We start from the raw sequence: 15,127 nt of genomic DNA on the forward strand, positions 1-15,127 counted from the left end.
CAAGCACCCCTACCCCGGGCTACATATGCATGCATGTCTGGATGACGGTTTGAGTGTCTCCTCCCCTCACGACCATCATCAACAGTATCTATCCAACCACAGCTGCATCCAGCTACGGGATGGTTAGAGGTCTAGTTCAGCCTGGACCAGTTCTGGAAGGTGAGAATTCTACCGCTGAACACCCAGTGTTCTGGACTGGTTCTGAGTACACTCTCAGGAAAGCAAAACTGTGCCCTCAGGAAAACTTTTGAGGATACACATGTGACTAAAGTTGCATGCATTATGGCCAGGGACACATGCGGCAGAAAAACATCAATCAAACCATAACTACGCTCACTCTCTTAGTAGCTGAGTTCCTTTCCTTGAACCTCATGAAACAATCATGCAGGCCCCTGATCGCCTTCACTTTATTCCTTGCAGGCTATCCCAGCCTTTTCTGTCACTTTGCTCTTAATAAAGTTTCCTTGATATTTTCCCAAGTCTGCGTGAACTTATATTTCAGTTCCTTGAAGAAGGATCCAAGGTCTTGGAGTTACCTTGAACCTGGGCCCGGACCAGCAGTCACAGAAACTCAAGGTCCCCCCAGCTATGTGGCGAGTCCAAGGTTAGTCTGGAGCACATGAGATCCAGTTGCAAACAGACCACAACGGTGTGGGTAGCTTAGCTCAGGACACAAGCCTTGGGGTGGGATACTGGCACACTAGCCATATGGGGAGTCACCTTCTACAGCCCTTGTCAGCCTGCCAGGTCTGGGCACAGGAAGCAACCACTTAAATGTGATTTAGTTGTCCTTGGGGGCATGAGTCAAGCATGCAATCTGATTTACCATATTTTTCAGACTATAAGACACACTCCCTACCCCCCACCCCCCGCAAAAGTGGGGAGGAAGTTAGGGTGTGCCTTATGGTCTGACTGCTGTTTTTACTATTTCTCTTGTTTTGCTGCTTTAAAAACTGGGTGTGTCTTATAGTCCAAAAAATATGGTAGTCTATCAAGGCTTAATTGCATTCATTCTGTCACACAGAGCAGGAAGTGGGACTCTCGGGGGCAAGCCATTCAGCTAAACAAGTGGTCTAGGACTCTTGATTGACAAGTGCCAGACCCAGAAGGTGATTCAAATGTGCCTTCCAGGGATGTGGCTCGGTGGCAGAGCACTTGCCCACCACCAAGATCTGGGTTCCTTCATCCAAGCCGTAGAAAATAAAGTGCAAGTTCTGGATGGAAAGACAGGCAGGCGTTTTCCTTCTTTCCTGGTCCTATATGCTACAGGAAGCCCATTCCCAGAGCCATTAACAGGAAGCAGGCATAGCACCCGCCTGTTCCCAGCATCTTCCAGCATGGCCAGGAAGGCTTGACCACAGCTGTTGCCCAGATGGGCAGGAAATTTGATTTCCCACTATCGCTGCCAGGCTGGTTTGCCCAAGGCCCACAGCTGCCTGCTATTCTCACCCCTGCCCTGCCCCCACTCCTAGATGCCCGTTGTCTCCTCCCTCTGAGTTGGTAAGATGGCTCTAACGTTAATGGCAGACTGTCAAAGGGGACCTCAGCTTGGACCCCAAAGATATGGAGCCAAGGCTAATGGCCACAGCAATACCCAAGATAGCCTTCTAGAACCTTCCAGCTAAGACAGTGACAGTGTTTCGTGTTGTGAGCCTCCCTTACCACATGCACACATATCTCAGAGGCATTTTTCAAGGAGGAGCTTGGAGCTTAGAGAAAGGAAAAATGTCTACACTCACTCTGTTGGTCACTGCCCAATGCTTGAGCCACTGAACACCAGGGTCAAGGCTTCAGAGCCACTGAACACCAGGGTCAAGACTCAGAGCCACTGAACACCAGGGTCAAAGGCTCAGAGCCACTGAATACCAGGGTCAAGACTTAGAGCCACTGAACACCAGGGTCAAGACTCAGAGCCACTGAACACCAGGGTCAAGACTCAGAGCCACTGAACACCAGGGCCAAGGCTCAGAGCCACTGAACACCAGGGTCAAAGGCTTAGAGCCACTGAACACCAGGGTCAAGGCTCAGAGCCACTGAACTCCAGGGTCAAGGCTCAGAGCCACTGAACATCAGGGTCAAGGGCTCAGAGCCACAGTTTAGCTCTCAACTCTGTCCTGCCTAGCTGTGTGGCCTTGGGCAAGCCATGTACCCTCTTTATGTCTCTTTTCCCCATCTGTAAAGCGGATATTGAGGACCCTCACCTCCAAGGGTCGCTACGATTATAGGCGTGTGCAGCTGGAACATGCTCAGAACTGGCAAATATGGCAGACATGACTTCTCTTGTTTCTTAGCCACAGCGACAAAGTTTTGTGACCCTGCAAGAACTAATACGTGCCCCAGCTCACTCTAGGTCTCCAGAGCCCCACACCGGCACCCTGTGCTGTAGATATTAGCTTCCTCAGAAATGGCAGACCAAGGGGTGGTAGGGCCAAGTGCACACTCACGTCCAATCACCAGCTGTACTTCGGCAGAGGCATCACCCAGCTCGTTAACAGCCCTGCAGGTATAGAGGCCAGCGTCTCTCTCCTGAGCTGCAGGGATCCGCAGTGTCCCAGACGCGGAGCCTTTAGGAGCCAGAATCACTTCCAGACCCCCTAAACCAAAGATGAAAAAGCACTGGCTGAGGCCCTCAGTTGCCATGGAGCCAGGGATCTCAGGCTTCCTGACCCAAAGCTCCTATGGGCCACACAGGACGGTCAGTGGATTTCCCCAAAGTCATGGGGGCTCAGTCCTAAGGGGTGTCAGGGTCTGACCAGGGCTAGGTTCACCCAGACTCTGATGTGGCAAGCTCATCCGCCAAGGTCTTCACACTAGCCTCCTTATGGCCTCACATCTCTGAACCCCAAGTCCCAAGGAGTCTGCCATCTGCTTTTAGGGCACAGAGAAAGGTGGGAGGTGCCTGATAGGAGACACTTCTTTGATCCCTGCCTCCCTGACATCTCTCCTATGCGCACACCTGAGTTCCCTGCCCCCATCTCAGCCTGCTCCTCCTCCTTCTCTGTTTTTGTTTTGTTTTGTTTGAGACAGGGTTTCTCTGTGTAGCCTTGCCTGTCCTGGACTCTCTTTGTAGACCAGGCTGGTCTTGAACTCACAGTGATCCCGCTGCCTCAGCCTCCTGGAATGTGGAGTGCTGGAAATAAAAGCGAGGGCCACCATGTTCTTCTTTGATTAAGTTAAAAGTACAGAGCCGTCCGGACATCGAGTGTTCAGCTCTGGGCATTAAGCACTTTCCTGCTTTGTAGACTTGAAGCTTCCTCATTCTTCCCACCACAACTGTCCCATTAAACACAACACACACACACACACTCACACACACATTCACTCACACACACACAACTCACTCTCACACGTACTCACACACTCACTCACACACATACACACACACTGTACCTTCACACACACACACACACACACACACACACACACACACACACACACATACACACACACACACTGTACCTGTCCCCATGGATAGCTCTGGGACCTCATGCTAATGGCATACTGACTACTCTATGTTTCTGCAGGGGCCTGCCTCCTCCCCACGTTGTCTCATGGCTCCCCGTGTCACAGTGGGTATCCGAACTCCCTCCCTTCTAAGGCTGAAGACTGCGCCTTAAGACCTTAAAACCCTCTCTGCTGGGCAGGTCTAGGGCAGGGTGAGGAGTCTTTCATCAGAACATGCAGGGTCACCACCACTGAGCCAGGAACCCCAAGGCTCCTGCCACCCATTAGCCAGAGAACTAGACAAAATGTTCTTGAAAGACCACAGGGCCAAAGCCACCAGCCTGCCTGTGTCTGAGCCTTCGGGCTGATGAGACTGCAGAGAGGCACTGCCGGGAAGAGCAGCCAGATGGGAGAACCTGTGGGGACCCTGGCTGACCTGCAGAAATGGTCCATGGCACTACCCGATGCCAGGCATGGGAAGCAGCCCCACTCACCAAGCAAGCTCAGCTCGGTGTTAGCCCAGGCTAGCCATAAACACACACATACTTCATTGTCATGTGACTCATTTTCAGACAAGGAAACTGAGGCCGAGGGAGAGACCTGTGACCCAGGTCTGACTGGGTGCTGGCAGGCTGTGAGGCTGCTGGGGTAAGGTGTGCCAGAACCAGCTGGCGCTCCTGTGACAATCCTTGCCCTGTTGGGAGTCCCTGCCTGCCAGTGACCTTTCTGAAAACTGTAGGTCCAGGGCCTTGGTGGATGTTTCCCAGGCTTCTCCCCGTTAAACTCACCCCGATACCAGATGACCCGGGGTGGGGGGACCCCAGATGCCACACACAGTAGCACAGCCTCTTCTCCAACAGCTGCGAGAACCACGGTGTTGACAGCAGAGATGGATGGTGGGTCTGTGTGGGCCAGAGGAAGGAACATGGGGCCGGCTACCCTGAGGCCAGACTACCCCTTGCTTTAGTGGAGACAAGTTTCGCTGCCCTCTCCACCTGCCCCCCTCCCCCACACCCCCTGGCATCCATGCTTATTCCCTGTCCCCCACTACCTAGAATACCAACCCCTTGCATAGGTGTTGTGTGTGTCCCCACGAGAAAGTCCACCTTACGGCCCATGTCAGGAACGCTACCCACAAGGCCTGGTATACCAGAGACACTGTCCTTGAGCAGGAGGGAGGGAATAGCATGTCCTGAGATGCTGTGGGTGGCCTAAGTACCTGTGTAGTAGAGGGTGACTGTTTCTTCATCTGTGCCGACTTCATTAGTGGCCTGGCAGCTGTAGTTCCCAGCATCCTCTGGGGCTACTCCCTGAATGATGAGTGTTCCTTGGGCATCCACATTGATTCTGGAGTCAGGCCAGAAAAACATGTGACATATGGTGGCTCCACAGCCATCATTAATAACAAATTAATGTCACTAGTCCTTGGCATTCAGACACTGGCAGGTTTCTCTGGGACAGGCAGGCTAAAGCAGTTTTTAATTCACGGGGCTCTTGTTTGAGGTCCAAGTGCCCGAGTGCTCAGGCCATGCTGTGCTCAGAGGATCCTGGGGGAAGTGGGACACATACCACACCCCTTTTGAGAAGACGCAGCCTGAGATTTCCTCCCAGCACTCTGTTGGGATGCTGCCAGGCCCAGAGCTCTCATCCCACCCCACTCACCTGCTGTCCTCTGGCAGAGTGAGGCCCTCACGGCTCCAGGAGATGTGGGGTGTAGGGTACCCCGAGGCTGAGCAGCTGACCCTCACCTCCACACCCTGGGAGAAGCGCTGTGACCTGGCGTTGATGCTGACCTGAGGAGCCTCTGTGGATGAAAAGAGCCCATCTGACCAGCGTGGTTTCCCACGTTGGCCCTGCCTGACCCTCAGACACAGTAGGGGGAGGCAGAGGAGAGGAAACACAGGCCTCCAGAGCCAGAGTCCCCAGGTGGTATCCTTGGAGGTGAGGAAACTAGGCACTGACACTGGATCCACTAGAGTCTGAGAGTCTCGTAGCCTGGATAGTTGCTTTGAGCTGGACATCCCTGGAGGCCTTGCGCGCCAAGCAGGTGCCAGAGCATGGTCCCATCTCTGTGACCATGAGGTGAACTCTGTCACCTGCCCTAAAACTGACCCCAAAATTAGGTTCCTTTGATTAGGTACTCTCAGTCTATAGATCCTGTGAGGCTCAAGCCAAAATCCCTTAAAAAGGCAAATGCTCCCACTTCCATGCCAAGGAAGACATAACTAATCAATCTCTGTCCTATAGGGCCCAGACAGGGCCTCTCAGCACACTCTCAGCACACAGTAGGAGTTGCTGGCTCGATAAAAAGCACTTGCTGAGTTGGTTTTTATACTTGGTGGGCTGGCACCCCAGGAAGGAGAGTCTTGGGGAGACTGAAGCCACACTCAGTCCTGAAACTCCTACATGGATGCCCCTCTTTTCTACCTCTTCTACCATCATCCAGCCAGTGTCCCCCCCAACCTGTACCCAGGCACATCTGCTCTCTGAGCCCTCACACTGCCCCAGCCCTAGTATGACGGACCTCCAATCATGATCATCACTTAGCTAGAAGGAGACAGAACCTTCCATCTCCAAAGGTTCCAAGGCTGAGCAGAGGCAAGGGCTTATGGTGTCCCCAGTGAACGCTAGGTGGTGTTGTCCTAGGGGAACAGCAAGAGTGGGGAGGAGCCTCACCTCGCACCAGGAGCCAGGTAGATGCCCTTGTGACCCCATTCGCATTGCTGGCCACACACTGGTACTGCCCACCATCACTGAGGATGATGCTGCTGACTTCCAGGGACAGGTCATGCAGCTGGGAGATGCGGCCTGCAGTGGTTGGTAAGGCTCGCCAGTCTCGGACCCATGTCAAGTTGTAAGGAGTTTCACCCAGGACTTGGCAGGACAGGATGGCCGTCTCTCCTGGGGACACGGTCACATTGGGGCCAGGGACCAGCTGCGGTGGAGGGTCTGCAAGGACAGTTGTAGAGGACAGTTGAGGAGCTAGGGTGGGGAACAGCTGTCCCCTGTGACTCAGGACACGTCAGCCGCAGAGCACTCAGCCTGCATCTGCTCTCCATTTGGAGAAGCCTGGCTCCCCGGGGAGATGGCGTATGTCTCCCCCTCCCCATCAATTCTCCCTAGGGTCCTATCAAACCCTGGAGCTCTCCACGGCGTGGATGTGTTCACAAGCCACAGCCGATGCACACTCAACAAGACCTCCTCAGATCTTCAGAGGCTCCCAGTCAAACATCTCAGGCAGGATGAAACCAGGCGGGAGAGGGAGAAACCGGCTGGAAACATCATTGTCCTTCAGCAGGGTGACCTTCTACACACAGCCCGTGACAGATACAAGGCCACAAAGGAAATACTGCTAAGTCTGTTCTTCCAGGAACACAGGGCACCAAAAGTGACAACACCAGAGACCACACGCCAGAAGAGCAGGATCCTCCAGCCAATGCACCTACGTGTGATGAAAACGTCCAAGTGTGCACGGTGGCACTGGCCGGCGATCTCTACGCTGGAGAGGCAGAGGCAGGATTGCCGTGCATTTAAAACCAGCCTGAGTCACACAGCCAGTTCCATCGTAGCTACCTAGTCTCAATTAAAAGAAAAGAAAAGAAAAGAAAATGCTACTGAAAGTACTTAGAAGTGACATTTGGAGCCGGGCGTGGTGGCACACGCCTTTAATCCCAGCACTTGGGAGGCAGAGGCAGGCAGATCGCTGTGAGTTTTGAGGCCAGCCTGGTCTGCAAAGTGAGTCCAGGACAGCCAAGGCTACACAGAGAAACCCTGTCTCAAGAAGAAGAAGAAGAAGAAGAAGAAGAAGAAGAAGAAGAAGAAGAAGAAGAAGAAGAAGAAGAAGAAGAAGAAGAGACATTTAGGGACAACTAGGGAAACTGGACTATAGATAAAATTAAGCAATACTGAAGTGTCCATACTTTAAGAGAGGTGCGCGCATGCGTGTGTGTGTGTGTGTGTGTGTGTGTGTGTGTTGAAACTAGGTCTCCCTCTGTAGGCCTGATGGATCTGGAACTCATTATGTAGCCCAGACTGACCTCAAACTTGCAGCAACCCTCCTGCCTCAGCTTCCTTGCGTTTGACTTGCAGGTGCAGCCATTAACTGGGGGAGCTCAGTTCTGCAGGGTGGACCCCTGTTTTTAGGGATACGTACTGAAATGTAGTTCAGCAGGAAGTTTTAAAAGTGTGAACAGATAGCAAGCTAATGGCAGACCCATTCCTTGACCCTGCCCTCTTTCCTGCTTATCATTGTGGAAAAGTTGACTCTCCCCTGTGCCAAGGGCGCAGACCAACTCGCTGTCACATGCTGGACTCAGGTCTGCTCCCCCCAAAAATGTGTGAAACGAAGTTCTTCTGGGGAGCTGGGAAGATGGCTCCATAGGCAAAATGCTTGCTGTGCACGCATTAGGATCCGGGCTTAGATTCCCAGCATTCACATAAAATCCAGGTGTGGCAGTGCACACCTATAATCCCAGCACTAAGGGGTGGAGAAGGGAGGACCCACTCCACAGTCTAGCTTAAACTAGAAGGCTCTCTCGGTTCCATGAGAGATTCTGCCTCATAAACAAAAAGCAGGGAGCCACCTGATGTCAACCTCTGGCTCCTGCACACATGCTCGTAGGAGAGTGCACTTGCACACACATGCATATGCCACACATAAAAAGGAGCCCGAGAAGCTAGGTTGGTGGAAATATGCAGGTGGATTTGATGTCCTGGTTTGTGTCTTCCTCTCTTTCTGCCAGGGGTCTGTGTAACTTTTTGTAAATGACTACGGGCTCATTAGATTGCATTTCCTTTATTCTCGTTAAAACAATTTGGGCCTCTAACTTTGACGAGTAAATCTCCTCTCACTCTGAGACTGCCTGTGCATCTCCCATCTCCCAGAGCTCAGTGGTGACATCGTGGCAGGGATACAGTAACTCTAAAAGGACACCAGGCACAAGACCGACATCTAGCAGGGCAACTGGCATCTACAAGCCTCAAGTGGGGGTCAGTGAGCAGGCGGGAACATGGGTAGCCATGTTCTGAGTGGGAGACTGTCCCCAGGTGCCAGCAGGCTGGTATTCTGCCCCAAGGATGGAGAGTGGCTGGGAGGAAGTCCTAAGGAGGGTGGGAAGGGGGGTGGTGGAGGGCGGGAGGAATGCAGAGGGCACACAGACAGAAGGGGCTGGACCTGTGATGACAATCTGGGCACTGGCTCGTCCTGTCCCGGCTCTGCTGACAGCGATGCACTGGTACATGCCTTCTTCAGCCTTAGAGGCCCTTGGGATCTCCCAGCTGCTGTTCCCTGACTCTCTGCAAAAGCAACAGGCAGTGTGACCAGTCACTCTGACCCCAGCCAGGGTTTCCCAGCCTCAGAGGCCTAAGGCGCCCCCAAATCCTACACAGAGGAGAACCCCAAATCCTCACTGAGGCTCAATAAGAAGAGCCAGGCAAATTCCACATCAGGCTGTGTGGGCTGACCCTACACCTTGACCTCTCTGAATTCTAGACTCTCCACTCCTGATTCCCACCTTTGGGTCCACTCATGGCTAGGAGACCCACTCTCCCCATCCCAACCAGGCTGTCCAGGGTGACAACTGAACTGGCTCCAAGTCTCTCTCCTGCTGCCCACTCTTTGAGATCTGCCCAGGGCACTGGAGCCCCAGGCCCAGGGACCTCCCAATGGCTGCCCATCAGCCACTCACTGAAAGTGCCGTTCCTCGCCCAGCCTCACTCCATCTCTCTGCAGCTGCAGCCGGAAGGGCAGGGTGCTATACACAGAACAGGACACCAGCAGGGGCTGCTGTAGGTGTCCATGGATTCTGGAGGCCATGCTGACCAGCGGCACACCTGCACACAAGCACAAGGCTCAGAGCTCTGCCCTGCCACGCCAAAGCAAGACCCCGGTTAGTCACACTGAGGCCTTCAGGAACAAACAAGACCCAGAGGCCAGCCTTGAGGCAATATGTGGGTCACGTTCAATGGTCACCCACTGCAGGCCACTTACCGCTTTGAACCTCAGTTTCCACCTCTAGAAAAATGGGGAGATCCCTCCAAAGCTCAGGAAACATTAGAGAAAGTGTGAAAGGAATGCACGAGGAAGAGGAAGTGAGGGAAATCATGTGCCACTGCTGACTTCCAGCACGACACGACCACAGGGCTCAGCTGTGCAAGATCTGCAATAGACCAGTCCTATCAGCATCCTGTCATGGAGTGGAGAAGGGTTCATGGGGCCCCACTCCTCTGTGAGGACTTACGACAGTTTGCCGTCAATGGATGAGGAGGAGACGCTTTCTTTAGTGGTGTAGACATTGGTGAAATGTCTGTGCTCCAAACCGTTGTTCATGCTCCCACAAGGAAGCTCAACAGGTTGTCAAAAAAAAAAAAAAAAAAAAAGACGCAAGGACGCAGTCGGGGGGGCGGGGGGTACAGTGGAAGCGGGGAGAGAGGGCCAGAGTCGGAAGTGGTGGGGTGATCAAACTACATTATATTAGACATGTATGAACTGTCACAGTGAAACTCAGTAATACAGATCACTAAAAAATACATGCCAAGAAAGCATTTTAAAAAGTATCGAGCAAAGGTTAAGACTTTGTAAACCTAATTATAAATAGATGGACTCTATTTTGGCCTAATCAATAAGATGCCATAAAAAAGGGGAGGTGGTGGTGATGATGGCCCCTGATGGAGGTGTTTTGAGTAGCTGGCCATAACTGTCCGTGGAGAGTATCCCACAGCCTCACCATGGCTTCCAAGGAAGCCAGTTAGCAGAGAGACCTGCACAAGCCAGACTCCACCTTCCTGGGACCAGCCCTGAAATCTGTGCAATGGGCCCTTCTTTGTCCAGAGAACTCAGTTCTAGATTTGTCTGCAGGGGACCCTTTCCAGTGAGGAGCGAGCACAGCGGGAAGGTGGTTATGAGTGTGAGATTCACAGCATTTTGGAGATAAAGCAAAAAGCTTCACGGAAACTCAGGGCTCGTGATGAACCCCTCCAGGACCCCCCTGTCTGATACTACCAACCTCCTCGCCTGACCCCTGTCCTGAGAGCAATAGTCTCTTTCCATCTGTGAGTTGTTTTTAGGAAGCATCTGAGAAAGCTCCTCTCCACCCCCACCCCCAGCAGGGCAGCTCCAGCCCACAGTGCTATCTCATGTGGCCGCCTTCTTTACTTCACAGCCAGAGGGGACAGGAGCCCAGTAGAATGCTCCAGGAGTGAGACAATACACCAGACTTCCTCAGAGCCGAGGCTGGGGGCTGGGAGCGTGGTAGGTGACATCATACCCTGGGCTGCCTGCCACATCCCCAGGGAGAGGGGTGTCAGACTTCCAGCCACGTCCTCAGCTGTGTGCGCAGCAGCCACTCGCCCCCACAATCTGGAAGCCTCTCCCAGACAGCTTGGTTATTCCTCTTCTGAGGAGAAAGGGTCCAGGGACCTTCAGACCCACCATGTACCTTCAAACCCAGAGACAACCTGTTCTGAGGCAAATCCCAGCCTCCTTAGCTCTGAGAGTAGGGAGGAAAAAAAAATACCCTCACCCATCCCACCTCACTCCCATTGGAGAGGCAATGGAGAACAAAGCCCATAGCCACATCCCAAGTTCCTGGTTCCTTCTGAGAGGACAGAAGGGAAGGAGAGACAGGTTTCCACAGATGAAATCTTTCTATAAAGTCCTCCTTCGGGCTGTAAAGGCAATGCAGACAGGCCCAGGAACAGCAGCATGGTACAGTGGCAAAGACGCCCAGAGACCAGGAGGCAGGAGGAAAGAGAAAGGATGAGGGTGAAATGGAGCAAAGGAGAAATGAGGAAGAGACCTCAGCTAAGTCTTCAAGGATTTGCCCTTGTGGGGACACTGTGGGTAGCTCAAGAGCTGGTCCTCCCTCCTGCCTTCCACACACCCCTATTGGAAAGGGATAGTCTAACTTCCCCACAGAGAAGTGTGGAATTCCTGTGAGAATTCTCCACAAGCTCCTCCAGGTACTTCCAGGGGAAGAGGAGCAGTGGACGCAAGGAAGGTGACAGAGACCAGCAATAAAGTCAGGTGACCCATGAGCCCAGGTGCCCCTACTAGGAGCAGAGGTGGAGGTGGGGCTGCCCAAGACTCTGTCCTGCCCTAGGAGCTTCCTGACTTTGGGGGCACAGATGCCAGAGAAAGCCACACAGGTGGGAACCAGTGTGGTGGCAAATGGCATCAGCAGCTGCCAAATGTGGTCACAAGCACCCCTTGCAGTTACTTGCGCACTGTATTTTGGAGCCCTTGGAACCACTGACTCCCCAGAACCTTTTTATAGGGGTGTTCAGTAATGGGCTGTCCCTCTGTCCATCTTTAAGTGGGACACGCCACACAGAACTGCCATAAGTGGGCAATGGGACAGTGTTGGCAAGTACTTAGCCTACACCTTCATGCACCACGGCTTGGACTTAGCTTAGTGGACCTCAGGATAAATGAATGAATGGCAGATGGGTGGCTAGATGATTGGATAAATAGATGAGTGAGAGGATAAAAGGGGAAAATGGTGGGTAGGTGGGTGGATGGATGGATGGATGGATGGATGGATGAAATGGTGGACAGATAAGGAGTTGAGTGATGGGTGGGTAAATCAATGGATGGATGGCTTGATGGCTTATGTCGCAAAGTAGGTCAATGTATACTTAGATAAATATACGTGGATAGTTATGTGAATGGGTAGATAGATGGAGAGGCAAATATATAGATATGAATGTATGGATGAGTGAGCCGTTGGCGAATATACAGATGAGTGCATTGATAAGTGGATGGATGGGTGGGAGGCTAGGAGATTGGTAGGTGTGCCTATGGGTGTGCGGATGGGCAAGTTGGTGTGCAGACGGGAGGGTAGGTAAGTGGGCAGGTAGATGCATGGCTTTGTTCTAAAATTCCAAGCTGAAAGTCACATCTGAAGCATGTCAGGATTTAGCATGATACCTAACAGGGTAACGGAAGCTTCCCCAAACTAGGCAGGAAAGGTTTCCAAGAAGACACGGCACTTACCTGGGGCCACCCCGCTGTAGGAAACTCCAGAGACACGGAGGAGGGGATTTCCTTCATGGTCTTTGCCCTTCACCTTAAGGTAAAAGCGCTCCTTCGGAACATGGAAGGGTGGCCCGGCCCACAGCTGATGAGTGGACTCGTTGGAGAGGAGTTGAGTGGGCAGAGTGAGGAGGGACCGCCCTGAGCTGTGTGAGAGCTCCACGGAGTCAAGGTGACCAGGGGCCTGCAGGCCCGTAGAGTTGATCACCAGGGAGATGGGTACACCTGCAAGGAGAAGGCGGGGAATGGGTGCTGGGCTCTCCTTACTGTGTTTTCAGGAGCTGGCTGCTTGGCCCTCCTTCACCCGTTCTGCATCTACCCCACCACTCACTCCCTGGGTGAGTGAGCTAAAGGCTAGAGGTGAAAAAAGGACGGGGCCTGTGCTGCTGTCCGTGGTCCTGAAACGCCACTGCCTCTCCACCTCTGTCCACCTCTGCCTGCGTTAGCTGTAACTCTCTCCGCCTCTGCAAGCCCTGACCCTGGTGACACAGGGACTGGGAAGAATCAAGTCAGTTCTCTCCCCCTCCCCGCCCCCCCCCCAGGTTCTTGTTTACCATGGTGTTGGCTTTGATCAGCCCCACATGGGGACTCTCTCTCTCTCTCTCTCAACCTTTCCAAGAAGCACAGAACTGGACTCAGCTTTCAGCATTTCCTTAGTTTATTTGAGAGCTTGGGTCAGGTCCCTCCTCTTTCAGATGGTTACAATGACTTGTAAAGAAACACTGAGTCACCAGGCAGTGGTGGCACATGCCTTTAACCCCAGCACTTGGGAGGCAGAGGCAGGCAGATCTCTGTGAGTATGAGGTCAGCCTGCTCTAAAAAGTGAGTCCAGCACAGCCAGGACTACAGGAGAAACCCTGTCTTAAAAAAAACAAACAAACAAACAAAAAAAAAAAAAACAAAACAAAAAAACAAACAAAAAAAGAGAGAGATGGAGGAGGAGGAGAAGAAGAAAAGAAGAAAAAGAGGAAGAGAGAAACACCGAGCCTGCACATGGCGTGAGAGAATCCACACGTGAGTTCCTGGGGAAGCCAAGCCTGTGAGTATTGGGCTTAGACCCACGGTGCAGCATCCAGCCAACTGTATATCAATGCTCCCTGAGGTCAACCACTGCTGTGTAGGGATGGTCTACTTTGGCCAGCTAATGGCATGTAGTAGTTTCTAGCCCTGGTCCAGGCATCCAATGTCCAGTTAGCCACAGACTCCCCCAAGCCCTAATGATCTCAGTCTAGGGGCTAAGTGCCAAACACTCTCTAACATTGCCAATTTCTTCCTCCTCCTTCTTTTTCATTCTATTTGTCCTCCTTGCAGTCCCGGGATTAAACCAAAGCTACACACACACACATTTTGCAAGCACTATCACTAAGCTATATCCTTTTTTTTTTTTTTTTTTTTAATGTAGACCAGGCTATCCTCAAACTCACATTGATCCGCCTGCCTCTGCCTCCCAAGTGCTGGGATTGCAGGCGTGCAAGTGGCTTGACGTATTTCTTTTTTTTTTTTTTTAACTTCATACGTGTCTCTCCCTTTTCAGGCGGCGGCATTGGCTTTTTAAGTGTGTGCACATACATACTTCAGCACATGTGACCAGAGAACAACTTGTGGGGGTTGGCTCTCTCCTTCCGCAATGTAAGTCCCAGGGACTGAACATGGGTGGTGAGGCTTTTACCCACTGAACCGTCTCACCGGTCCTATTCTTTACTCCTTTTTTTTTTTTTAATTTATTCTTGTTACATCTCAATGTTTATCCCATCCCTTGTATCCTCCCATTCCTTCCCCCCCCATTTTCCCATTATTCCCCTCCCCTATGACTGTTCCTGGGGGGGATTACCTCCCCCTGTATATTCTCATAGGGTATCAAGTCTCTTCTTGGCTACCTGCTGTCCTTCCTATTCTTTACTCTTTATTTTAAGTCATGGTCTTGCCAATTACCCAGCAAGCCTTGGGCTTGCTGAGCTAGCTCCCCTTGGTTCTACCTCTTGGGGAGCTGGGTTATAAGCCTGTGCCACCAGGCTCTGCTTAGTGTCTTTTCTCAACTAGCTTGTTGGAAGGGCCTCGGTTTCTCCCCTTTCTCCACCTTCTTTCTGCAAAGTAACTACCAAATGAAGCCTACAGATGACGTCACACTCCAGTGAGGGAACCTCAGCTCCAACTTCAGTCCCCTCCCCCATTCCGGTCTCCGGCACGTGATCACCAAGCTGCTTGCTCCTTCAGAAGCTGCGGTGTTCCCTCTTCTGGTAAGCCAGCAGCTCACTGGCACCTGTCCCTCCTCTAAACTAGCAAGATGCAGATTGAGAAGTCTGAGGAAACAGGACTCTAGCCGTATAGACTTCAGCAAGGAAAAAGAAGAGAAAAGGTAAAGTGCTCACTTTGCAAGCACGAGCACGTGATTGCAACATCCAAAACACATGTAGAAAAGCTAGGCACAGAGGTACACGTGATCCTAGTGCTGGGGAGGTAGTGATGGGTGGGCCCCTGGTGCTTCGGAGACAGCTAGCCTAGCCCACTTGGTGAGCTCCAGGCAGTGAAAGACCCATCTCAAAAAAAAAAAAAAAAAAGGGTGATTGGGGCCTAGAGAGATGGCTCAACAGTTAAGAACTCTGGCTGCTCTTCCAGAGGACCTAGGTTCAATTCCCAGCACCCACATAGTGG

The 15,127-nt window shown here is 52.3% G+C and overlaps 1 protein-coding gene across 1 annotated transcript in view; it reads right to left on the bottom strand.

Moving 5' to 3' along the window:
* Hmcn2 (hemicentin 2) overlaps positions 1–15,127 on the bottom strand; it is a 154,314-nt gene that overhangs the window by 109,497 nt on the left and 29,690 nt on the right. The window contains exons 8-15 of the mRNA XM_051166434.1: positions 12,437–12,700; positions 9,132–9,276; positions 8,618–8,739; positions 6,121–6,393; positions 5,107–5,248; positions 4,664–4,791; positions 4,233–4,346; positions 2,445–2,594 (exon numbers count right to left, since the gene is read on the bottom strand). Of these exons, the coding sequence (XP_051022391.1) occupies positions 2,445–2,594; positions 4,233–4,346; positions 4,664–4,791; positions 5,107–5,248; positions 6,121–6,393; positions 8,618–8,739; positions 9,132–9,276; positions 12,437–12,700 (1,338 nt within the window). The remainder of the gene's footprint in view (positions 1–2,444; positions 2,595–4,232; positions 4,347–4,663; positions 4,792–5,106; positions 5,249–6,120; positions 6,394–8,617; positions 8,740–9,131; positions 9,277–12,436; positions 12,701–15,127) is intronic.

Source organism: Acomys russatus, chromosome 24 (genome assembly GCF_903995435.1).
Source record: "Acomys russatus chromosome 24, mAcoRus1.1, whole genome shotgun sequence".
Lineage (NCBI taxonomy): Eukaryota > Metazoa > Chordata > Mammalia > Rodentia > Muridae > Acomys > Acomys russatus.